Source organism: Leucoraja erinacea, chromosome 12 (assembly GCF_028641065.1).
Source record: "Leucoraja erinacea ecotype New England chromosome 12, Leri_hhj_1, whole genome shotgun sequence".
In the NCBI taxonomy this organism is placed as follows: Eukaryota; Metazoa; Chordata; class Chondrichthyes; order Rajiformes; family Rajidae; genus Leucoraja; species Leucoraja erinaceus.
In genome coordinates this window covers 19,207,906-19,235,752 of record NC_073388.1, presented here as the reverse complement: position 1 = coordinate 19,235,752, position 27,847 = coordinate 19,207,906, and the positions used below count along the sequence as shown (strand labels likewise).

The 27,847-nt window shown below is 42.1% G+C and overlaps 1 protein-coding gene across 1 annotated transcript in view; it reads right to left on the bottom strand.

The window, feature by feature from the left end:
- Positions 1-25,101, bottom strand: part of LOC129702125 (rho GTPase-activating protein 6-like) — a 179,533-nt gene extending 154,432 nt beyond the window's left edge. Inside the window, exon 1 of the mRNA XM_055643712.1 lies at positions 23,479-25,101. Coding sequence (XP_055499687.1) covers positions 23,479-23,520 — 42 coding nt within the window. The 5' untranslated portion in view covers positions 23,521-25,101. The remainder of the gene's footprint in view (positions 1-23,478) is intronic.
- Between the last annotated feature and the right edge of the window lie 2,746 nt (positions 25,102-27,847).

The window sequence follows — 27,847 nt, the reverse complement described above, 5'->3', positions numbered from 1 at the left end:
TCCCTATAGCTCACGCCCTCTAGTCCTGGCAACATCTTCGTAAATCGTTTCTGAACCCTTTCAAGCTTGACAATACCTTTCCTATAACATGGTGCCCATAACTGAACCCAATATTCCAAATGCGGTCTCACCAATGTCTTATACAACTGCAACATGACCTCCCAACTTCTATACTCAATACTGAATGATGAAGGCCAAAGCTCCAAAAGCCTTTTTGACCACCTTATCTACTTGCAACTCGACCTTCAAGGAAACATGCACCTGTACTCCTCGATCCCTCTGCTCTACAACACTACCCATAGGCCTAGCATTTACTGTGTAGGTCCTGCCCTTGTTTAACATCCCAAAATGCAACACCTCACACTTCTCTGCATTAAATTCCATCAACCATTCTTCTGCCCACCTGGCCAATCGATCCAGATCCTGCTGCAATCATTCACAACCTTCTTCACTATCTGCAAAACCACTAACCTTTGTATCATCATCAAACTTGCTCATCTTGCCCTGTATGTTCTTATCCAAATCATTGATTTGGGTGACAATCAGTAACGGGCCCAGCACTGAACCCTGAGGCACACCACTAGTCACAGGCCTCCCTTCTGAGTAGCAATCTTCCACCATCACCCTCTGGTTCCTTCCATGGAGCCAATTTGCTATCCATTCAGCTCCTTGGATCTCCTTGGATCCCATGAGATCTAACCTTCCAGAGCAGCCTACCATGCGGAACCTTGTCGAACGCCTTACTAAAGTCCATGTACTCAACAGCTACAGCTCTGCCCTCATCAACCTTTTTGCTCACGTCTTCAAAAAAAAATCAATCATATTTGTGAGACACGACCTTCCACATACAAAACCCTGCTGACTGTCTCTAGTCAACCCATGCCCATCAAAATGCCTGTATAACCTATCCCTCAGAATACTCTCCAGTAACGATGTTAAGCTCACCGGCATATAGTTCCTAGCATTTTCCCTGCAGCCCTTCTTGAAAAGAGGCACAACATTGCCACCCTCCAATCCTCATGCACCTCTCCTGTATTTAAGGACGACTCATAAATTTCAACCAGGGCTCCCGCAATTTCCTCTCTAGTTTCCCGCAATGTCCTCGAATATATCTGATCAGGCCCCGAAGATTTGTCTACTTTCAAACACGACAGTACCTTCAGTACTTCCTTGACGGTAACCCTGACTGCTCTCATGATATTTCCAGTGACTGCTCCAATTTCCTCCGTCCTACTGTCTTTCTCCTTGGTGAAACAGAGGGGAAATACTCATTGAGGACCTTGCCCATCTCCTGTGGTTCCACACAGAGGTGACCGCTTTTAGTCCTGAGATGTCCCACTCTCTCTCTAGATACCCTTTTTCCCTTTATGTATTTATATACAATCTTTTCGGATTGTCTTTTCTGCCACCTGCCAGAGCCTGGTGCCTTTTTGCCCTTCCTGGCCCCCTTTATCCTGGCCCCTTTTTGTCCTTCTGATCTTTTTTATTTGCTCTTTAGTTCCCAAAACTCCTCTAGGGATGCATTTGAATCCCAGCTGCCTATACTTGAAATCAAAGTTTAATTAAAATACCACCTGACTGTCTACATCTCAGCTTTATGACAAAATGCCATAAAGCTTTTATCTTTATATGTGGCACAGTGGCACAGCTGTTGCCTCACAGCTTCAGAGACCCTGGTTCAATCCTGACCACGGATGTTGTCTGTGTGGAGTTGTACACTCTTCTTGTCTCCCTTGGCTTCCTCCGGGCGCTCCGGTTTCCTGCCACATCCCAAAGACGTGCGGGTTTGTAGGTTAATTGGCTTCTGTAAATTGCCTCTAGTGTGTAGGATGCAAAGGTGAGATAACATAGAACTAGTGTAGGGGTGATCAATGGTTGGCGCGGACTTGGGGGGCCGAGGGGCCTGTTTCCACAGGGAATCTCTAAACTGAACAAACTAAGGATTGTCTAGGCCCAGTTTGATTTATTATCTATTCTTAAAATACAATCCAGAAGCCACTGGATGTGAATGTTATGAATCTCTATGACAAAGCATTTGCATGGTTCACAATGCACAAATCACCCTATCAGTGAAGAAAATACCACCACTGGCTGCCTCCCTGCTACCTGCTCACTGAAATGGTTTCAGTATTCATCTCTTACAACATCATTGACTGGATGAATCCGTGGGAAGCCAGCAGCAAGCGTGGCCAGGCTATGGGTAAAAGTGGGACTGCATTGCTTAAAGCCAACTTGCAAGAGTGCATTGTGACTAGAACAAGTGTTGTCAGTTCTTATACAAGAGAACCTAACTTTGGAATCAGCCTTTCTTTCATTTCCTAGTTCAACAAAATTACTTTTGCATGATTCACTGTTATCTGTCTGATTATTTCTCGTGAATAATTGGTATTGGCTTTTCTTCTCACTTGTGGTCTGTTATCTCCAAAGTTAATTCATCTGACTTTGGAAACATTGAGGAATGGCAGAGCATGAAAAAGAGTGTCCCTCGCTATCGTCCTTACTAACTCTCTGAGATACTGGAAATAGTTGGCAATAACTATCAACAGAGATATTTATGCATGAGTTTACCAAGATAACTAGCATTCCTACAGCTGTCCTGAATCCAAGAGCCTGCTTGTGGAATATTCACTGACACAGTGTTGCAACACTAGTCTGCAGTACTGAAGACCTCGGCCCCAGAATAAGTAGGGTTTGAACTAGATCTCTAGACTACATGTGCTAGGTTTATACGTTTTCTTATGTCAGTGGGTGTATTCCCTAGATGTCCTTGTTTCCTCCCAAATCCCAAAGATGTGTTGGTTGATTAGACACTGTAAGATAGGTGGATGGTGGGAGAATCAGGGTGGAGTTGAGCATATGAGAAGGGAATGAATGGGAGAATGGTTCTAAGGGAATTATTCTAAGAGCCCACAGGCAAGAGGTACAGAAGTGTGAATATGCACATCTCCAGATTCAGGGATAATTTCTTCCCAGCTGTTATCAGGCAACTGAACCATCCTATCACCAACTAGAGAGGAGTCACCTCACTGGAGACCCTCAGACTATCTTTAATCAGGCTAACCAGGACTTTTCTTGCACTAAATACTAGTCCTTTTATCCCGTATCTGTACACTGTGGACAGTTTGATTGCAATCATGTCTAGTCTTTTTGCTGACTGGATAGCACGCAACAAAAAAAAAAGCTTTTCACCGTACGTCGATTCACGTGTCGATACTAAGCTAAACTCTAAACTCTATCTGTGGCGCTAAAACAAAATATGGGATTTTTTTTCTTTTATCTTAACGAACAAAGCATGCATGAATCTCATTTAAATAGTGCTCTTAAATTCAATTGCCTGTTTTTATGTCTCTGTTCCTGTGTTGATAAAACATTGCAAGTAGCTAACAATTCATTAGCAAAATTTCAGTGCACTGTTCATGGTTTTCATGTAAACCACAGACATTGCAGTTGTGGTGTTTTTAACCTAGTATAAGTATTCACTTTAATGTATTACAAAGAACTGCAACGTATATTTTCTCAATGAAAAATACACAGGGTAAGATATAAGAGTTATAAGAGCCAAGTTTAAAACGCCGACTAACAATTGTAATTTGGCATCCATATTTCCACAGGACAATTGTACAGGAAGTCATGCTGCAAGCTGAGGCAGGCAGGAAGGTATTGTTTATGCCAGTGCCTGATGTGGAAATTTGTTGAGCAATCACAGTGTTTTCCAGTGAACTGAGGCAATTTAGTTCATCGTTGTAAAACTAACAGAAATGCAGGGAGCAAATATGCAAGGAGCTCTTTAAAATAATATTTTGCAATTAGTTCTGAAAAAGACAAAACAAAGAATGAAACTGTAGCAGGGAGATAAAATGGGGTAAGAAGATTTAGAAACTGTTCCCCTTCCTTCTCAGATTTTGTAGGTCAAATTTACACAAACTGTCTTTAGAATATGGAACAGCACAGGAATGGGGCCCTTCAGTCCATAATGTTTGTGCCGAACATTATGCCATGTTAAACTGATCTCATCCGCATGTACATGATCCATATCCCTCTTATAAAGATATCCCTCTTATAAAGATATCCCTCTTTCCCTGCACTTCCATGTACTTATCTAAACGCTCTTAAACACCACTATCCTACTTGCCTCCACCAACACCCTTGCCAATGCATTCCACTACTCTCTGTATAAAAACTTGCTCCACACATCCCCATTATACTTTCCCCATCTCACCTTATAGCTATGCCCTCTAGTGTAGGATATTTCCACCCTGGGGAAAAAGGTTCTAACTGTCTACACTATCCATGCCTCTCATAATTTTATATACGGTAAACCCTTATTATAATGGACCATAGTGGGGGAATGGTGTCCATTATTGCCGATTGTCTGCTCTAATAGAGTAGGGCATTACATAATAATATAGTAGTCAAGAGTGCTTTATTGTCATATGTCCCAGAGCATGGAAGCTGGCCTGGAATCCAGGTGAGCTGAATGCCCCGGCCCACCAGAGGCCAGGTGAGAGGCAAGGATCGGCGGAGTTATTGTTCGCGGCCCACGGGCGGCCAGAGTCCAAATAAGGCTCAGCAATAACAGGGGCAAGCGTGGCCCGGAAATGAAGAGGCGGTTTCCATTAGTTTCGACTAGTGGGAGAATCTAGAACTAGAGGTCACAGCCTCAGAATTAAAGGACATTCTTTTAGGAAGGAGATGAGAGTAAATTTCTTTCGTCAGAGGGTGATGAAATTCTTTGCTGCAGAAGGCTGTGGAGGTCAAGTCAGTGGATATTTTTAAGGCAGAGATTCTTGATTAGTACAGGTAGGTATGTTGCAAAGCGTACCTGAAGCGTCGCTGAAAATCTGTCGCTGCGGGTGTGCGCGATTTTGACGCCGTTTAGAGGGGGGCGGGTTTAAAACGCGATTTTCTCTAGGCTGTTCAAATCGAAGATGTTCAGCCTAGTTAATTATTAACGAAAAATCGCTGGAAGACCCCGTCGCAAAAGCTATTATTAGTTTTAAAGGCCTCGTATAATAGTTATAGTAGTTTAAAAATCAATCTCTAAACCCGCGACCACCGGCAGCTGTCAGGGTCGCATAGAGCAAATAACAGAAGGTAGGCTGCTTATTTTTACATTAAAAAAGGGCTTCTTAAGATCCCTTTATACAAAGTTTAATATTGCGAGTAGCTCATTTTGGGCCCATTATATCCCGCAGTATTTTTCTGGGCATTTGAGGCACAAATCTACCGCAATGTGAACGTTCTAAACCAGCGCGTTCACAGGAACCCACTAGAAAGCTGATTTAAATGGACTTTAATTTACAGCAATTGAACACTAAATTCCTTCCATTTGGCCTACAAATTAATGTAAATGAGATTTTAAAATCATGTTTTATTGTGAATTATTTATGAATATTATTTGGACACTTAGGCTATTTAAAAATGTTAATCATTTATTAAGAAATGGATAGATGTTTAGATCTAGTAATTGAAGTTTGAAATTAGCTGCAATTGGGTAACTAACTAATTATATGCTTTAATTTCAGGTCATCCAAGTAAGATTATTTTATATTTGTTTCAGAATGGTTCAATCTATGATAACTGAAAATTTCATTCAGTTCTCTTAATTTTTTAGAAGGTTATGGGCTTTTGACTGCACACGATCACAGCTTTTTTGTTATGTCCATAGAAAATCAATAGGGAACAAGATGCTAATTTCCGAGTATGAAAATGGCCATAACGTTTTAAATACTTGAGATATGAAAGTGAATTAGGTGTCAAATTAAACTTCTTTTCATGCTTTATCTGATGGGATAAATTACGGACTTGATTTTTAAAATCTCAAAATTTTGTAACATTGCTAGTACAGATGTCTAATCAAGGGGAGAATGGGGTTAGGAGGGAGAGACAGATCAGCCTTAATTGAATGGCGTAGTCGACTTGTTCAGCCAAATGGCCTAATTCTACTATTCCTTATCTTATGACATATGAAGCCGTGCCGTGGGGGCCGGTAATGGTGCCAACATATCCGACCTGGAAATGGACAGGCAGGCGATGTGGGCGTTGGCAGCCCAGCCTGGCAGTAAAGGTCGGCAGGTCCATCCGCTAAAACCGAAATCCATTAAAAATCCATTATCAACTTATAACGTTCACAAGATCAAAATTATGAAACAGTTGGCATTCAGTAAAGCTTTCCGGAACTTGAACTTAAAAATAATTTTTGTTTTAAAGATTTAATAACCTGAGTAAGGTCTATGAAAGAAGCATAGTTTATGCTGGAATTGTGTAAACAATGACTTTATTGACTGAATGACCTTTTGTTGTTCTTTGTTTTCCCATCTTCCTGAATCTATAATATAGCGAGGACTAAAGAATTTTCTGAAAGCTCCAGTCACGGGGAATGAAGTTTGGAAACAAACCCCTCAAATCAAGTAATCGCCCTGATTCATTTCAAATAAATACCGTAGGCAAATGCACAAGGAGACAATCACTGTGTAGTTTTAAGTTAGACAATTTCCTTTGTAACCCCACTGGACATAAATGGAGGTATTACTCATATCTTTATTATACTCTGATCTTATAAAATCAAGCTTCTTTTTGTCTGTCGGGTAGTTAATTAAGTTTATGTGAGAATGCGTCAAGGCTAAAGTCAGAAGGGGCCATCACAGACAACAAATGAAAAATGAAAAAGCACAACACATCAATTCACACAAAGCACTGCTGAGAAAATTGCTTAGCAATGAAAAAATCCTTTAAGACAGCAAAATGTAATATTTAAATACAATTCTGGCACTCTGTTGCTGCCTTTCAATAGCATGCCTGCAGTTTTCATCTCATTAGTTTATTTTTTTTAAGATTTAAAGTTACAGGGCCGAAACAGGCCCTTTGGCTCACCAAGTCCAATCCGACCAGCGAGTCCTGTACACTAGTACTATCCTACACACTAGGGACAAATTACAAATCAATCTGGATGTTCAGGTATGGAATACCCCATACCAAATCAGACACATTATTTATTGCACATGTAAATGATTCAGCCTTCAAAGACACATATCTATGATTGTGTTTTCGATCTCGTGATCGATGACTGGGATCCATCATTAGCCTAGAAGGCTACCCGCCGAGCCATGGCTGCGGACCTGGAACGAGGTGCTTTATCGAGGTGCTGCGGTCTCAACGTCTCCGGGATGGCCATGGAGAAGGCAGGACTGGGACATCGTGGGTTGGAGCCCGAGCATCGCGAGTCGGTGGAGCTTTGCGGGCCGGAGCCCATGGTCGACAGAGCCTGGGTCAGTGGAGCCCGCGGCTGGGGCCTGGGTCTGAGCCATGGAGGTCTCAGGAGGGGACCCGGTGGTGATAGTGGAGAGGTCGATGTGGTGGTCAATGAGGGTGCTGACCGACGGATGAGGATGGACCACGCGGAGTGAGGGCGCCGCTGCCGGGGGAAGGAACAAAGGAGGACCCGGCATAGAGGGGACCGCCATGAGGGAGGGGGGAGGAACAATGGACGTCCCAGCGTGGGGGTACCAACCTGGGGGAGGGGGGGGGGGGGGGGGGGGGGGGGGGGGGGGGGGGAGACAAAGGTAGACCTGACACAGAATGTTTTGTAACTTTATAAATACTCTTCATGTGGTGACTATTTTCATACCTTGGGTAATGCAAGCAAAGAATTTCACTGTGACCCGTCACATGTGACAATAAAATATTTATACATTCAGCTTAGAGACACAGCATGGAAACAGGCCCTTTGGCTTACTGAGTCCACGCCGACCATCGATCACCTGTTTACACTTGTTCTATGTTTTTCCACTTTCTCATCCACTCCCCTCACACTAGAGGCAATGTATAGAGGCCAATTAACCTACAAACCCACACGTTTCTGAAATATGGGTGGAAACTCATGCAGTGACAAGGAGAAGGTGCAAACTGCACACAGACAACATCCAAAGTCAAGATCGAATCCGGGTCATTGATGCTGTGAGGCAACAGCTCTACCAGCTGAGCCACTGTGTCGCCAACTTGTTCTCATCCAAAATTCTGCTATCCATATCCCACTCATGTCAACACACATTCATCCATCACACGTGCTGTTGCCTACAATGGCTAACAATGCAGCAACCTGTTGATTCTCATTCTGGCTTTCACATCCCTCCCTGGCCTTTCTTCTCCTTTTCCTGATAAATTCTTCTGCCTCTGCTACCTTCTGAGATCACTCCACATCACTAATTCTGGCCACTTATACATCCCAGAGGTACGTTGTTCCATCACTCCACCACTGCCTGCTGTGCCTTCAGTCGCTGATGTATTTATGTTCTGCAATTCCTTCTCTCAATCTCCGTCCTCCTTTTAAGTCACTCGTTAAAACAGACTGCTTTGACCAAGTCCTTGGTCACTTGTTTAATGGGGTAGGAATTCTACCGCAGTGGAATGCGCCGAGTAGTGTAGAAAGAGAAAATTGTACTCAGCTTCTAAATTCAACTCCTGATTTTAAGAACAAAAACACTTTGGGCATATGCACCAGATCATGCAGTTAGCCCTTGCAACCAAAGATGAATTTCCATCCTAATTATTTGCTATGTAGCTTAATGACAAACCTCGGTTGGTGTGATGTGCCTTGAATCTTTTTTACTGCTTCAGGCAAAATATAATTTGATATTGTCCTAGTGTTGTGACTACTTCCAAAGTCTGCTTCATGCCAAGCCCAATTACGTGCGTCCATGGGTCCATAATGATGACATGAAACTAACGCATATTCCTCTGAAACTGGTTGTGTATCAGTTTCCTTGCTCATCATTAACAATTTTTCCAAGTCTACATCTGACTTCAGAAAATCGAAGAAAATATAGGTTGATGTTCAAAAAACTCTTGTCCAGATACTCAGTTAATCAAACGGATGTGCCAGTTTGATATTGCATCAGGATGTTCACAACCATTTCAATTGAGGTCTCCTCCATTGCAAATTTCAGCTGGTTCCTTGGAATCTAACTTTCGATAATGTAAAATATACCTCGCAGGCTCAGAGAGCTCACAGGAGCAATGAGACCCAATGCTGGGTCATTGAGGCATGCAAGTGGCCAGAGATTAAGAGTCTTCCTCAATGGCCAGTGTTGGGGGTGGGAGTCACAGGGGAAACATTCTAGCCCTATCGAGGAGAAACAACTGATCTAAATGTTACACATAGAAACATAGAAAATAGGTGCAGAAGTATGCCATTCGGCCCTTCGAGCCTGTACCGCCATTCAATATGATCATGGCTGATCATCATGTACCTGCCTTCTCTCCATACCCCCTGATCCTTTTAGCCACAAGGGCCACATTTAACTCCCTCTTAAATATAGCCAATGAACTGGCCTCAACTACATTCTGTGGCAGAGAATTCCAGAGATTCACCACTCTCTGTGTGAAAAATGTTTTTCTCATCTCGGTCCTAAAAGATTTTCTCCTTATCCTTAAACTGGGACCACTTGTTCTGGACTTCCCCAACATCGGGAACAATCTTCCTGCATCTAGCCTGTCCAACCCCTTAAGAATTTTGTAAGTTTCTATAAGATCCCCCCTCATGATTATAGCAACGTTGCCAGTGAGTTGGTGAAGAGATCACAACTTTTTGGGGGATCTCGAGATCACTGGATTGGAGATAGAAGAATTTAGACCAGAATGTAAAAACTTTAGGGTTTAGACTTCAGAGACACAGTATGGATACAGGCTCTTTGGCCCACCAAGTCCATGCCGACCAGGGATATCCACGTACATTAGCACTATCCTCCACACTACAAACAATTTACAATTTTACCGAAGCCAATTAACCTACAAACCTGTATGTCTTTGGAATGTGGGAGGAAACACACACGGTCACGGGGAGAATGTACACGCTCCATACTGACAGCATCCATAATCAGATCGTACCCAGGTCTCTGCCGCTGTAAAGCAGCAACTCGATCGCTGCGCCATCGTGCTGCCCAAAATGCCACTGTGCTGCCCAAAAATAGCATGTCTGGATATTTCATCATGTTACTGTAAGTGTGCTACATACAAGGGGAACCTCATCCTTACAGTGGATTAGAAGAGATTACATGGCAACAGAAGGGTGGGAAATGGAACAGATGAAAATTAGAACTCTGCAAACTGTGGAAGACAAAGGATTGCAGAGGTTAAGGCAAGGACCCAAAAATCCAAATACACTATCCTGGATAAAAATTACACTGAAATGCAATAGACCATAACTCCCTTCTGGTTTTCAATTGGAATTCAATGCCATCTCCCCCCCTGTGTCGGAATGTTAATTTTTGACTGACAATGGCATATTAGTCTGAATTTGTTTCTGTACCCAATGATGCGATAGTTAGCAGGAATTCTTGCACACTAACAAGGATTGAGAAACCTGGATGATTTATTGTTTTTTCTATGTGTATGATTGCACTGTTGGATAACATATACTCTCTGCACGGAGGCTCAAGGTTTTTACTAGCAAGATAATTGCTTTTCAAACTGCTTTGTGCTTTGACTTGGAATGAATTATTCAGTCCATGACTCATTAAGCAGTGGCAAAAGATCTGGAGTTCTTCGGCATTCAGCTTACCAGAAGACAGTCATGGTCTGTTAAATTTCAATGTTTTGTTTTGTGTACAAGATAGTGTATTCGGATATGACCTTCTATTAACTTCCACATCCCTTTGTGTTGTTGCAAGTCATTGCGTTACAAAGCTGCAACCCATTCATCTCCCCCTCCCCCCAGACCCGTACAATATCTCCACTGCGATTGCCTCCCTGTCTCTCCTCGTTATAATACCTTTACTATGCTTTGTCACTGCCAATAAAGTCAAGGGTGCTTTATTGCCCTATGTCCTGAAATGGAACAATGAAATTATTTTTGGCAGCCGCACAACAGATATTTAAACATAGTACTCTGTAAACATCATAGTAAACAAAAAAGTTCAGTAAAAAAAATATACGTACACACACGTATCTGTTTCCACGATGAATGACCAATTTATATACACATATACATACACACATATAAACAAACAAATAATAGTGCAAGACAAAAATAATTCCCCTAAACCTATGCGTTTGAAGCTTAGTTGCAGTTGTAGTGTTTAGTCGCCTAATGGTTGTTGCGAAAAAGCTGCTCCTGAATCTGGATGTTACAGTTTTCGAGCTGTTCTTTCTGATGGCTAGAGTGAAATGAGTGAACTGACCACCCCACCCTTCAATTGTGTGGAGGTCAGATCTGTAAAGTGGTGTACACTGGAATGTTCACCTCTTTTTGCAAACTTCTCCCTGATCATCTTTATCTGACTAAACGACTGCTGAGGATGTGAACTTACCTCAAATCATCTATCATGAATTATTTCAGATATCCAGTATCTGCTGTTTTTTTTATGATTGTCACATATCATTTGTTTTAGGGGAACATAGCAGCTGTTAAAATGTTAAAATGCTTTTTGCTTCTGTTCCCTTGGGTCCAATACGAATATTTTCAAAGACTTTAAGAACATCTTCTATTTCCAGACCTCCTCTGACCCCCCCCCCCCCCCCCCCCCCACAAGAAAAACAATCAAACTGGTCAGTATTTTTCTGGTGGTCAGATTTGTGTTTTCAGTAGAATTCTTGGAAAAGGGCGACGTTAGGATGCTGAATTGTTCACTCCCCAGAGAAAAATAAAGGGAGAGAGTGGGGAAGGAGAAGGAAGGTCAAATGAGGTTGATAGCCAGATTTGGCCAACTTGATACAACAAAGCTGTGAAGATACCCTTCAAAGTTTCGTAAACATTCAAGTCAAACAAAAATCAACTGTATAATCATAATTGGAATTAAAAGGAATCAGAGAGTAACTGATTTGGCTAACTCTACCAGCTGCACCACTGTGCTGCCCAAAACGTATAATTCCGATCTCCAAAATTACCTATTACTGAGGCTCTTGAACCTTTTTTTAACCTGTACTTTCTCTATAGCAGTGATGTTATAATGCTGTAACTCTATATTCTGTACTCCAGTATTTTCTTGCTTTGCATTACCTGTTGTACTTGCGATTGGACTGGAAGGCACACAATGATTGTCACTGTATCTCAGTTCATGTAGCAAAAATAAACCAGTATCTTTGGTTTTAAAGAACTTCAGAAGGTAATTAAAATGGCAATATGGCGAGAAACCATGAAATACAGAAGGTAGGTAAGATTGCTAATAATATAAAAGAGGATAGCAAGAGTTTATTCGGTTATATAAAGAGTAAGACAGGCAAGAGTTGGACCACTGGAAAATAATGCAGGAAAATGGAAACCGGGGAATAAAGAAATGGCAGAGGAGTTGATTAATCTTTTTTGCATCAGTCTTCACAATGGAAGACACCAGCAACGTGCCTGAAATTCAAGAGAGTCAGGGGATGGACATTAGTGGAGTGGCTATTATGAGGGAGAAGGTGCTTGGGAAGCTGAAAGGGCTGAAGGTGGGTGAGTCACGTGGACCAGATGGACTGCACCCTAGGGTCTGAAAGAGGTGGCTTTAGATATTGTGGAGGCATTGATAGCAATATTTCAAGAATCACTAGTCAGGAGTGGTTCCAGATGATTGGAAAATTGCCAATATTACCCCACTGCACAAGAAGGGAGGAAAGCAAAATAGTGGGAACTATAGGCCGGTTAGTCTGACTTTGGTGGTTGGTAACATTTTAGAGTCCATTATAAAGGATGAAGTTACAGAGTACTTAGATGTTCACGATAAAAATAGGCCAAGTCAGCATGGCTTTGTGAAGGGGAGATCTTGCCTGACAAATTTGCTGGAAATCTTTGAAGGAGTAAATGGCAGGACAAAGGAGAGTCAGTAGATTTATATACCTAGATTTTCAGAAAGCCATTGATAAGGAAGATGAGAGGCTACTAAGGAAGATGAGAGCTCATCCAAGGGCCAATACTGGCATGGATATCAGGTTGGCTGGGTAGCAGAAGGCAAAGAGTGACAATAAAGGCAGCTTTTTTGGTTGACTGCCAGTGACTAGCAGAGTTTCGAAAGCTCGGTGCTTTGATGCTCCCTAGTCCAATAATTGAACTTGTTAAAACAATAAATTACTGCTGAGCCACTGTGCGAGCTTTGAGCCGCCTGACGAAGGACGACATAATATTGTCAACTACAGGAGAGGGCACGATGCTGCTCTCTGTTCTCCAAAAGTTGATTATATTTACAGTGGATTTTGTAAATGATGTGAGCTTTAAATCTAATGCAAGAATTTCAAATCGACCTTATTGCGACTGCATACAATCATCAGAGTTAAACTGAACACTTCACTTGCTAATACAACCAGTGCCTCTAATGTGTTTACTTTGCTAACAGAGATGTGTGTTTCACCTGCTGAAGGTTATTGTACCTGGTCTCACTGAACACTTAAGACCTGGTACTGAACACATGAATGGAAAAGAGACTTCTGTGAAATTAATAATTCATAATTTAGGAGTACTCCTTCATGTTCATGAACTACTTATTTACACATTATTTACCTGGTCTGTCTAGTGCAATGATTTGGATGAGGGAATTGAAGGCTTTGTGGCCAAGTTTGCGGATAATACGAAAATAGGTGGAGGGGCAGGTAGTGTTGAGAAAGCAGGGATCTGCAGAAGGACATGGATAGATTGGGAGAGTGGGCAGAGAAATGGCAGATGGAATACAGTGTAACAAAGTATGAAGTCATGCATTTTGATAATAGGAATAAAGGCATAAATTATTTTCTGAATGGCAAGAGAATCCAGAAATAGGAGGTGCAAAGGGACTTGGGAATGCTGGTGCAGGATTCCCAAAAAATTAATCTGCAAGTTGAATCAGCAGTAAAGAAAGCAAACGCAATGCTAGCATTTATTTCGAGCGGGCTTATATGAAAAACAAGGATATAATGCTGAGGCTCTATAAAGAGATAAGGAATTTCTTTAGTCAGAGGGTGGTGTATCTGTGAAATTCTTTGCCACAGAAGGCTATGGAGGAAAAGTCAATGGATATATTTAAGGCAAGGATAGATAGATCATGCCAGGGCCGACCATCGATGGCTTGAACAGTAGAGAAGCTACGAGCAGTTAAAATGTGGTCAAGAAAAGAACATGTTCATAAGTTTAGTTTAGTTCAGAGATACAGCATGGAAACAGGCCCTTCAGCACACCGAGTCCACCCTGAGCAGCAATTCCTGCACATTAACACTATCCTTGACACACAAGGAACATTTTACAATTTTAACATGCCAATTAACCGAAAAACCTGTACATCTTTGGAGTGTGGTAGGAAATTGGAGTTCCTGGGGAAAACAAATGCAGGTCATAGGGAAAAGGAGAAAACTCCTTATAGACAAGCACCCATAGTCAGGATCGAACCCAGATCTCTGGTGCTGTAAGGCAGCAACTCTACCGCTCTGCCACCATGCCTCCATAGGAGCAGACGAGTCATAGGATTAGAATTAGGCCATTCGGTATCACCTTTAAACTATGGAAAGAGACATTAAATGCCAGTAACTCAGCAGGCCAGGCAGCATCCCTGGAGAACATGCATAGGTAACATATCAGATTGGGACCCTTCTTCATGTTCTCCAGGGATGTTGTCTGACGCGCTGCATTACACTGCCATTTTTGTGTCTGGGTTATTGGTGAGCTCTACAAGAGAGTAAGGTCAAGGCCATGCACATGGGGCTGAATCACTTTGCTTTGAACACTATTGTTAAATGATACTAGACTGTGGGACCCGTTGGGTCCCTGTTACATGGGAGGCCTGGTCCCACAACGCAACTCGTTCCCCCAACGCTATATTCCACCACTCACCCATAGCCTCCAACTGCACAGGTGCAGCTTACTTCCCCTCATCCCCAGCACTCTCTCCCCTCCTCTTCACCCTCCCTCTTCTTTCCCCTCCCCATTTTAGCAAACCGGAAGATAACAAGATGAGAGTTATGTACTAAACCAAGTGCAGACCCATTGGGTCTGCACTCCAACATAATATTCCACCACTCACTCGTTCCCCCAATGCAACCTGTTCCCCCAATGCATTATTGCACCACTCATGCAGAGCCCCAATTGCGCAGGCTCCCCCTTCAATCCCTAGAGGGGGTAGAGAGGAAGGTAGAGAGGAGGGGGTAGAGAGGGAGGTAGAGAGAGGTGGTAATGAGGGAGGGGGGGGGGGCAGGGGAGGGAGGGGGGCAGAGAGGGAGGGGGACAGAGAGGGAGGGGGCAGAGAGAGGGAGGGGGCAGAGAGGGAGGGGGCAGTGGGAGGGAGGGGCAGAGAGAGGGAGGGGGTAGAGAGAGAGGGAGGGGGTTAGAGGGTGTGGGAGAGGGAGGTGTAGAGGGAGGGGGAGAGGAGAGGGGAGGGGGTAGAAGGAGAGGGAGGGGGTAGTAGAGGGAGGGGGAGGGGGTAGAGGGAGGGGGAGGGGGAGAGGGAGAGGGAGGGGTAGAGGGGGGGGGAGGATAAAGAGAGAGAGGGCAAGGGAGGGAGGGGATGGAGGGTACCGAGGGAGGGGGTAGATAACAAGATGAGAGTGATGCACTCGACCAAGTACATGGGAGGGAGTGAGAGGGTAGATAGGGAGGGGGTAGAGAGGGGGAGGGAGGGTAGACAGGGAGGGGGCAAAGACGTATACACTAAAGGTGCCTGCTGTTGTTCAGAGTACCTGGGTGCTGGATACCAGGAACATATCCTCCCCATCTTCTTGCACCCGCAACAGTGAATCACCCACAGCTTGGTACGGAGAGTTTGGCTGTATGGGGTGTGATGAGCAAATCAAGTCAAGTCAAGTCAAGTTTATTTGTCACATACACATACGAGATGTGCAGTGAAATGAAAGTGGCAATGCTCGCGGACTTTTGTGCAAAAGACAAACAACAAAACAACCAAACAAATTATAAACACAATCATAACACACATATTCTTTTACATAATAAATAATAGAAGGAAAAACGTTCTGTAGAGTTAGTCCCTGGTGAGATAGGCGTTTACAGTCCGAATTGCCTCTGGGAAGAAACTCCTTCTCAACCTCTCCGTTCTCACTGCATGGCAACGGAGGCGTTTGCCTGACCGTAGTGGCTGGAACAGTCCGTTGCAGGGGTGGAAGAGGTCTCTCATGATTTTGTTTGCTCTGGAGTTGCACCTCCTGTTGTATAGTTCCTGCAGGGGGGTGAGTGAAGTTCCCATAGTGCGTTCGGTCGAACGCACTACTCTCTGCAGAGCCTTCTTGTCCTTGGCAGAGCAGAGTGGAAGTCAGTGCTCAAGTGTACACCCTGGGAGGTACATAGAGTGTGGCCATTGCTAGGGATATGTAAAGTCTACCTGGATCCCACATTCCCGCTCATCTCCTTCTGTCGGATGTAATTGAAGTTGCTCTCCCAGCCCAGGGAGTTCACCATGGTATCAAGCTCAGTGATGGTTGTTCACCATTGAATTCATTGCCCGTGAGAAATCAATCATCCCCACATCTCAGCTGCGAATGTCTGCATTGTTCACCGCAGCCCATTGAGCAGCAGTCCTCACAGGTGGTAAAGCAATTCTCACTGGTTCTAGAGCAGTGGCAGAGTGTGCCTTCTCACAACAGATCACCAACAGAACAGCACTCTTTATACAATGTTTATGAGCTTTTTGTAGGGTTTTAGTTTAAGAACAGGCCCTTCGGCCCATCGAGTCTGCACCAACAACAATCCTTGTACACAACCACTATCCTACACACTAGGGACAATTTACAATCTTTACTCAAGCCAATTAAATGACAAACCTATATGTTTTTGGAGTGTGGGAGGAAATCACAGCATCGGAGAAAAAGCGAAGCGGTCATGGGGAGAATGAACAAACTTCATACAGATAGAAACATAGAAATAGGTGCAGGGGGAAGCCATTCAGCCCTTCAAGCCAGCACCGCCATTCATTGTGATCATGGCTGATCGTCCCAAATCAATAAACTGTGCCTGCCTTCTCCCCATATCCCTTGATTCCACTAGCCCCTAGAGCTCTATCTAACACTCTCTTAATTCCATCCAATGATTTGGCCTCCACTACCCTCTGTGGCAGGGAATTCCACAAATTCACAACTTTCTGGGTGAAAACGTTTTTTTCTCACCTCAGCCTTAAATGGCCTCCCCTTTTATTCTAAGAATAAAGTTACTATTACACTTGTCTCTTCCCAGATGTATTTTTTATATTTCAGATGGCTAAGGACATTATTCTATTTGTGGAATGTTGATATTAATTGGCCAATGAACTTAAGAAGACCTAATGAAAAAGGATTTTTAAAAATACTCCAGGATTCTTGGAATTGTCATCAACTAACAGCTAAATTCATACCATATGAAATCATCCATAGAGAAGTGTCATAGAGTCATGCAGCATGGAAACGGGCCCTTCTGCCCAACTTGCCCACGCCAACTAAAATGCCCCATCTACACTAATCCATCCTGCCTGCATTTGGCCTATATCCCTCTAATCCTACCCTATCCATGGACATGTCCAAGTGTTTTTAAAATATTGTGACAATACCTGCCTCAACTACCTCCTCTGGCAGAGAATATGCACCAGGGAACAGCAAATTTAAACGTCCCAGAATAGAAACCGGTGAATTTGGATAGCAGTAACTAAATAAAATAATCACAATGTGCCAAATGCTCAGAAAGGTGCTCAGGGCAGCAGCAACATATTAAAATTCATCTGGATTAAATCGTCCAACCATTAGCTTTCTCCGGGTTTCATTCCACCCTCCTCTAAAAGAATCCCTTTTCTTGAAATATAAATTTTCTTGAAACTGCAGAAAGTTGTGGACAAAGCCCTGACCATCACACAAGCCAGCCTCCCTTGCATCGACTCCATCTACACTTCACGCTGCCTCAACAAGGCCACTGGCATAATCAAGGACCAGTTTCACCCTGACCAGTCTGAAGAAGGGTCTCGTCACAAAACGTCACCTATTCCTTCAATCCATTGATGCTGCCTCACCTGCTGAGTTTCTCCAGCATTTTGGCCTAGCAGTCTCTCCTAGGCCACTCCCTCCCATCAGGCAAGAAATATAGAAGTATGAATACACTGTCATAAAGTCATACAGCGTAGAAACAGGCCCTTCGGCCCAACTTGCCCATGTAGACCAACATGCCCGTCTACAGTAGTCCCACCTGCCTGCATTTGGCCCATATCTCTCTAAACCTATCATATACGATAAAACTTTATTCATCTCCGAAGGGTAATTGATCTGCCAACAGTCACAACACACAAGATACATGAAAAGTTGAAATTAAAAGTGAAAACAAAAAGAAAAAGACAAGCAACTGTTGTCAGGCTACTGTGGGCACAGCAACCTTCACATGAACAAACAAACACAGACTTATCCCCTGAGCAGAGGATTCTAAAACTAGAATGCCCCCCCCCCCCCCCCCCCCACATCGGGCACCCCTTTGTTCTCCCACCATCCTCCACGCCTGCGTTTACCTGATCTATTCCTCTCATACCTCCAGAATCAGGAGCATTGTATTCCCCAGCTGTTATCAGGCAACTGAACAGTCCCCTCATTAGCTAGAGTGCGGTTTTTTCCCATCTACCTCACTGGAGACCTTTGAACTTTTTTTTATTCGGACTTCAATATCTTTGCTCTAAATGTTCTATCCTTTATCTTCGCAGTGTGGACAGCTTGATTGTATTCATGTATAGCCTTTTTCTAGACTGGATAGCACACAAACAAAAGCTTTTCATTGTATTTCGATGCACATGACAATAATAAATTAAACTGGCCAGGTGACTGGTGTTACAATGGAAGAGCAGTTTGGGATTAGTGATCAGAGCTCTGTAAATGTTAAGATCATTTTGAATTGGAATATCTGGACCTTGCAGGAAATTACACCACAGGCAAGAACAAATAACATGTGCATAGTGAGGCAGGTACGGTTTCCTTTTTGTGAAGATTCTTGTAGATTGGGAATTAGGGGAGGGCACCTGTAAATGGGGAATTAGGGTAGGGCACCTGTAAATGGGAATTAGGGGTGGGCACCAGTAAATGGGGTATTAGGGGTGGGCACCAGTAAATGGGGTATTAGGGGAGGGCACCAGTAAATGGGGTATTAGGGGAGGGCACCAGTAAATGGGGAATTAGGGGAGGGCACCAGTAAATGGGGTATTAGGGGAGGGCACCTGTAAATGGGGAATTAGGGGAGGGCACCAGTAAATGTATCTACAACAGAATCTATCTATTGATTAGTACAGGTGTCAGGGGTTATGAGGAGAATGGGATTAGGAGGGAGAGAAGGATCAGCTATGATTGATACCTAAAAAGACCTCACTCCTGGGAATGCACCCGAGCACTAAGTGAGGGAGCAGAACAATTATTTTAGCATCTTCAATGAACTTAAATCCTGATCATAGATTCAGCAATGGCTATTCAAATAATGGCCAACATCATCATCTCCATCGGCTTGGAACCCAGCCCCTTCCAGACCATTCTGTTGCTTCCAAATGCTTCCCCTGCAAGAAACTATCAGTAAATTTGTCTATCACTGTTGAATATAGCCTGCAACATGAGACTTACTCTCAGCGCCTTGGGCATCATGGTGGCGCAGTGGTAGTGTTGCTACCTTACAGTGTCAGAGGGCAGGATTTGATCCTGACCACGGGTGCTGTCCATATGGAGTTTACACTTCCTCCCTGTGATTTCATGGGTTTTCTCCGGGTGTTCCGGTTTCCTCCCACATTCCAAAAAGGTGCAGGTTTGTAAGTTAACTAGCTTCTGTAGTGTGTAGGATAGCACCAGTGTATCATTGATTCTGTTTCCAGGTTCTCAGATCTACACTTCTCACTTTTCTGCCCCATTGCCCTTTCAGTTCTTTCTCCATTCAAAGTTAACAATAGCTTTACATACTAAAGAGTTTTCGCGAATGGCATTATCTACATCTTAAACTGTACCCGAATACATTTTTCAGATCTGATTATCTAAATGGCATCAAGTTGTGAAAAGGGAAAGTACAACGGGATCTAGGGTTCCTTGTTCATCAGTCTATGAAAGTAAGCATGCAGGTACAGCAGTCAGTGAAGAAAGCGAATGGCATGTAGGCCTTTATAACAAGAGGAATTGAATATAGGAGCAAAGAGGTCCTTCTGCAGTTGTGCAGAGCCCTAGTGAGACCACACCTGGAGTATTGTGTGCAGTTTTGGTCCCCTAATTTGAGGAAGAACATTCTTGCTTTTGAGGGAGTGCAGCGTAGGTTTACAAGGTTAATTCCCGGGATGGCGGGACTGTCATATGCTGAGAGAATGGAGCAGCTGGGCTTGTACACTCTGGAGTTTAGAAGGATGAGAAGGGATCTAATTGATACATAAGATTGTTAAGGGTTTGGACACGCTAGAGTAGCAATGTTACAAAATTTTGAGATTTAAAAAATCAAGTCTGCAATTTATCCCATCAGATAAAGTATAAAAAATGTTTAATTTGACACCTAATTCACTTTCATATCTCAAGTATTTAAAAAGTTATGGCCATTTTCATACTCGGAAATTAGCATTTTATTCCCTATTGATTTTTTGTATGGACCAAATAAAAAAAGCTGTGATCGTGGACAGTCAAAAGCCCATAACCTTCTTAAAAATTAAGAGAACTGAATGAAATTTTCAGTTATCATAGATTGAACCATTCTGAAACAAATATAAAATAATCTTACTTGGATGACCTGAAATTAAAGCATATAATTAGTTAGTTACCCAATTGTAGCTAATTTCAAACTTCAATTATTATATCTAAACATCTATCCATTTCTTAATAAATGATTAACATTTTTAAATAGCCTAAGTGTCTAAATAATATTCACAAATAATTCACAATAAAACATGATTTTTAAATCTCATTTACAGCCTAGAGAAAATCGTGTTTTAAACCCGCCCCCCTCTAAACGGCGCCAAAAATCGCGCACAGGGGCTGGGACAGATTTTCAGCAACGCTTCAGGTACGCTTTGCAACATACCTAGCTAGAGGCAGGAAACATGTTCCCGATGTTGGGGGAGTCCAGAACCACGGGCCACAGTTTAGGAATAAGGAGTAAGCCATTTAGAATGGAGACGAGGAAACACTTTTTCTCACAGAGAGTTGTGAGTGTGGAATTCTCTGCCTCAGAGAGCGGTGGAGGGAGGTTCTCTGGATACTTTCAATAGAGAGCTAGATAGGGCTTAAAAATAGCCGAGTCAGGGGATATGGCGAGAAGTCAGGAACGGGGTACTGATTGGGGATGATCAGCCATGATCACATTGAATGGCAGTGCTGGCTCGAAGGGCCAAATGGCCTGTACTTATTGTCTATTGTCCCTACTGTAAATGAACTGAAATATCTTCTCTGAAATAAATCTGATAATATTGCAGTAACTACAAATGCAATCATAAATGGTGCAATCATAAATGGTGCAGCCAATTAGTTTCCCTAATTACATCAATAACACTAATTAAACCAGGTCAATGTTCCGCATGTTGAATACCCAACCCGAGTGCCATAGTCAATTTAGTCAATCCAAAGAAATCACTGAATTACTCAGATAAAACTCCAGGCCCAAATCTTGGTTGCATCTTTGGTATTTCAAGCACAACAACCTAAACATGGGCTAACAACTTTTAATTTAGTTTAGTTTAGTTCAGAGACACAGCATGGAAACAGGCCCTTCGGCCCACCAAGTCTACAGCAACCATTGATCACCCATTCACGCTAGTTCTACCCTATCACAAATTTTCATGCACTCTTCACAAACTAAAGACAATTTAGAAAGGCAAAATGACTTACAAATCCATACGTCTTTAGGATGCAGGAGAAAACCAGAGCACTAGGAGGAAACCCACACAGTCACGGGGAAGAGAGTATAAACTCCACACTGATAGCACTCAAGGTCGGATCGAACCTGTCGCTGGCACTGTGAGGAGCTGCCTTTCCGGCTGAGCCATTTTGCCCAGTCATTTTGATACCTCACATCCACAACACAAAACACACTGAACCAATACACCGATAAAAATAGTTGTTGACACATTTTAGCTAAAAGTTAGCAATCGAGGAAGAGCAAAATATTTATTTCATTTGAATCAGTTATTTTGAGTTCATCACCTGCAGTACTTTTTCTTAGCGAGATGACATAGAGGAGAATCACAATCACCTGATATCCAAGTAGCACTTGGATAATTGATTTTGCACATCTACTTTAGAGATACAGTGTGGAAATAGGCCCTTCAACACACCGAGTCTGCGCCGACCAATGATCACCTGTACACTAGTTCTACCTAAGACCCTTGGGATAATTTTACCAAAGCCAATTAACCTACAGACCTACCCGTCTTTAGAACGTGGGAGGAAATCCACGCAGTCATGGGGAGAACATGCAAACTGTGCAGACTGCACCTGTAGATAGCATTGTAATGCCGTCCCTCTTAGGAAACCTGAACAGAAACCTCTGGAGACTTTACTCCCCACCCAAAGTTTCCATGCGGTTCCCGGAGGTTTTTGTCAGTCTCCCTACCTGCTTCCACTACCTGCAACCTCTGGCAACCTCTGGGAACTGCACGGAAACCTTGGGTGGGGCGCAAAGTCTCCAGAGGTTTCCGTTCAGGTTTCCTAAGTGGGACAGGGGCATAAGGCAGCAGTTCTACTGCTGCACCACTGTGCCGTCCTAGTTTGTGGGGAGAATATTAGCGATGCAGTGCATGTCCCAAAGAATTATACTATGCTAAAATAGCTTTGAAAATTAAGTGCCTTGTTAAATGTGAACCAATGTCATTAATATAATCCAAAAAACTTTCATTTATCTGAATATTATATTAATGCATTAAACTATAGCCTCAAGCACATCAGATGTATATTTTACCTGGATTTCCTCTCTGTAAACCTATTAGATTAAATGTTCATCCAAATCCATGGACCCATTGCCGGTATTATCTTTTGTAAACATCCGTTTTATTATCTGAGGACTTCTACAGCAATAAACCCGACTCATCTGACAATTTCACCAGCTCCGAGTCAAAGTTAAATCTCTACAGCAAAGTTATGGCTTGATTCTCAGCAAATTATCCAAACATTTACTTTGAATTACGTTCCACAAACACACCCAACTGGAAAAAAAAAGTGTAAGGGCAAAACTTAGATGGCTTTCCTCCAAATGCAATTCCAAATTTTGAAATTGACCTGTGGATTTCTGCAGCTCACACCCTTTACTGAAGTCAAAGGCTGTTCTGCTTTCTCTCTCTCTGAACTGATAACATATTGCATATCACTTGGTTCTAGTATTTTAAAGTTCAGCCTTTGTTAATTGTTTTCCATTTCATATTTTGAATCCTAAGTTACTTCATCCCAGAGGAACACGTTGCCAAATCCACACTGCAAACCTCATCAAATTACAAACAAAAAGAAATACAAAGTCATTCAAAGCAATCGCTTCACGTCTAAAGAGCAGAGAGCTAAAATATATTCAACAGGACAGAAATGCCATACACCAGTGGAAACAAATTGGAAAGTAAAAATGTAGTACTGTTTATGAAAGAATCATTTTTGACTCACCATGTAATATAACAAGTTGTCAAAAAATGGTGAATTGTCCATGCTTCAGTATACAGAGACAGGAAGCAACACAAATGTCTCCTTGTAAACACCAGAAAGCTACTGTGCCAGATGAAGACGGCAATTTGAGAAAAGGAAACAATCAAGAGAGTTTTATCTCTGCTTCCACCTCATCTTTCTCTGCTGCCGTTGCATTTTGATCAGGTGGCACCACTCATTTACTGTTGCCTTGGTGTTTGGTGTCAGCCTGGACTGCCTCTCACACTCACAACAGGAGGCAGAGAGTTAACAGAGCAGAGAGAAAATGCTTCTGGAAGGCAAATCCCCAGGACAGCAGAATTAATTTAATGTTGCAGGCATGCTGGAGCGAATTGGAGGTGTGCAGTTTACAGTGGGACTGAGAAATCCTCAGAGGCTGTGTGCAACAGCTATTAACTGTGCCGCGATAGTCTTTACTAAAGAATCAGGGAAGCTCACATATGAAAATTCCTGGTCACCTCTTAGTCTCGGAGAGATTGTGTTTTTGTAGCTCAAATGAATCAGCGTGTGTTATTCATTGTCTTTGCAAGTAAACAATTTCAAGTAACATACACATAGGCTTTTTTTTTAATCATAGTCCAATTTAAAAAATGTTTTCTTCAACTTATTATCTGCACTTGAGAATATCATGTGAAATCAGATATTAATTGGCTTTATTCTTTTCCCCACCTCTCTTCCAGCTTTCTCCACCATCCCCACCACCATAAGCAGTTTGAAGGGTCCCAACCTGAAACATCACCCAACCATGTTCTGTAGAGATATCTCCTGACCCGTTGAGTGATTTCAGCACTTTCTTTTATTTTTTTTTACAAACCAGCATCTGCAGTTTCTTATTTCTCCATTAATCATCAGTTGATTGATACTTTACCAATCCACTATTTTTTGGTTAGTCAGTGGTTTGGTAAAGGCAGGATCCCTGGAGTCTGATGAAGGGTTCGGACCTGAAACGTCACCAGGGATGCTGCCCGACCCATCGAGTTACTCGAACTATCTTAAGTCTCTGTGGGATCTAAGTTGGGAAACACTGGAAAATGTTTCAGTCCCCCGATTTCTTACAACCATTTTACTGCATTTTAAGAATAGTCACTGCTGTGATTATTGGCAGCCAATTTAACTAGTTTAGAGAGCAAAGCTTTTAATGTATTAGTTGAGACAATCACATTGCTCTCTCTCCACAGGTATGTTAAGAGAACAGACAGTCTCTGTTTACGTGCCTCATCTGAAAGCATGCCTGAACAATAATGTGCGTTTCCCAGGAAGTGTAAAAGGAATTCACCTTCTTTCTCAGAAATGCAAATAAAATCCCAGTAATAGGCTAGTCCACATATTTTTTTCTATGGATATTTAATTCCCAATTTCTTCTAAGGAATGGTTGCTTGCTGAGTTACCAGTCACTTTGGAGTATTACAACTACGGTTTTATATTGTGAGATTCTGATCTAGAAATTCTTCAACACCAACCACTTATCACAGATGTGAACAGGCAGTGAAAACATGAACGTATGAATATGAGTGACACAAATCCATTTATGAGATTTATTTCACAAATAGTAGATGAAAGAACAGCATATTCATTGCACTCTCTCAATTTAACTTTGACATTTCCTGACAAAAAGGTAACAAGATATGCCCCAAAATAGACATTTGGGACAGGCTGGCCAGGCAACCAAATTGGCTATCACAAGCTTCTTTGCCAATTGTGCTGTTTCTCCCAGTGGTTCCAATCCTCACTTGCCCACAAAGCTAGCCATTCTCATTTATGTTTCCTACCTTGTGAGAGGTGCAGAAATGGTCTTTCATTCTCAAGGAAAGTTAGTTGACAAAAAGGTAACAAGATAGGCCCCAAAAACATTGTGGGACAGTGGCTTGCCCCAAAGGCAACCAAATTTGTTAGTCAGAAAGGGTTTCATTCTCAGGAGGTAGTTGTGTGGGATTCCAAACCCTTTCCGTGACTGTGATCTTCTATTGATCTTTGGATTCTCAGGTTGGCTGAATGTTTATTGGTCACAAGGTTCAGCTCCTCCTTCCTCTCAAGGTTTGCCACGCTGAACCCACGTAAATTAGACCCAGGACTTGAAAATGTGTAAGCACCATGCTTGAGTTTGCATCAGTTCCTCATTCTCGATGTACGTTAAATTATAGGCTATTTTAGAACATATTTTGTTACTTTTTGTCAGGGTTTATGAATGTGGAAGTTAAATGGTGAGTTACAATGAATATGCTGCCCTTTCATTTGTTTTTGTAAAAGAGAATCTCATAAATGGCTTTGTGTCACTCATACTCATACATTGTTTGTGTGAGTGTTTCTTTTACTTAGTATTTACATAGTTAGCTACTTATTAGTGCATATTGGTAGCATAGATGGTGAGAGCAGGAATTGAGGGAGGTTGTTCTGGAATGCCAGGACTAACTGTTGAGCCGTCCTGATGTGCGTGGGCCTAACTCAGTGAAACACCAGTGAAGGGAGGTGCCCACTTGATAACCCCAATTATATACTGGAACCTACACACCTAGTTTGTGTTGTCCCATAGTTTTACACAAAGGCATTTTAGATTCTCATGTGGCATTGGGATTGGGTTTCTCGGTTAACCATTTAGCTTGTGTGTTTGTTAACGTGTAGAATATGAAGTTAGTTATACTACTGAATACTACTGAATATGAAGTTAGTTATTATCCTGTAGCATAAGTGTGTATAGGTAGTTTAGACACCACTTTGGCAATGGGCATGGTTTTCTTGGTTGAGCGCTTATCCTGTTGTTATTGCACAAGTACTTTGTCTTTTAAAAGAGTAAATCAAAGTATTTTAAGAATATGATTAATGCACATATAGTATCTTTGCCACCAATACCTGTATCCCCACCTTTCCTTTCAGCTCACCTCTCAAATGTCCAGATAGCACTTTTGCACAACTAGGTGATGAGTAAAACCGAGTAAGAATGAAATCAGAAACGTTTCAAATAGAAAAGTATTGTAAGGTCATAGGAATTATTTGACTTACAATTGAACTCAAACAGATAATTAGAACAATTTGTGGCATTTTACATTAATTTACTGACATTTATAAGTTAATGCTTAGGCCATCTTTAACCATGAAATGCTACTAAATCAAGGTCAAACCAGATTTGAGATCAATTGCATTTTACTCAAACGTTACCGCTGAACAATAAACCGGTTATGCAGAGATTTTGAGAGAAGATTTCTTAGTACAATTATAGTTGTGATTCTCAGACTATCATGTGTCTCAGTACATTCCCTAGACCTTTTTCCTAAATTGCTGTGGAGCCAGTGGGTAATAGTGTGTGACGATTGGATAATTTAAAAAAGTCATTAAAAAGGACATTAAAAGAGGTAAAAACTAAATGATTAGAGGAAGTCTCCAGATGAACAAAAGTCAGGCAATATTGATTATCTGTCTAATACTGATTGACATCCTTGTTATGTGCACTGTATTATAGAATTATAGAATGGTTCAGTATAGAAATAGAGGCTATTCAGCCTTTTTAGCTGGTCCAGCTATTTGGAATAGCAGTTCAGTTACATTTCCATATTATTTTCTATATTTTTAGTTTACTTCCAAATATTTATTACATTTTCTTTTGAAGTATGATATTTAGAATTCTTCTTTGCAGAATCAACACTTCCTAATGCTTGTATGCAGACAATTTGAGCTTAAATGCAAAATCTGAAAACCAGCATTTGCAAGTTGGCAGAAACAACATAGCTGTTTACAAATAAGTTGACAAAAAATGGATTGCAATCTCAATTGTTTCCAAATCAGCAAAATTGGATGGGGCAGCACTCCTATATGGGAATGTCAATGCTTAAATAATCTTTTTTTTAGCACCACTTTCTCCCCCTGCTGTTATAATGTAAGTACTGCAGAATTCCAGCTTCTTCTCTCCATTGTCATATTCTTTATGGAATAAGGAGTGAAGGGGGAATTTTAAGCCCCCAGAGCAAGTAAGGTGCATGTAGGTGGACTAGCTAAGAATTTTAGAACCAGACCAGAATATCCCCACTTCCACTTCCAAGTTTAACATACACTTCCAGACAGCAGCAAAACATAAAACATTGGCCATGGTCAGTGAAGATGAGCTACCGATACTGCAGCAGATACTTCACCTCCTCCTGACATGTTAATTTTAACTTTGTAAACTGAATTACTTTAAGTTTTAAGTGTTGTATCTCCAGCATAGATTTCACAGCATAGATTTGCCCATCAAGAACAAAACTAGGCTGTGTGGATCTATTAAATTAGTTATTACACCACTTCAGTAACCTTCATTAATTACAGCTAGTGCCTCACTTAGAATGGAGTTTCTGAATCGATG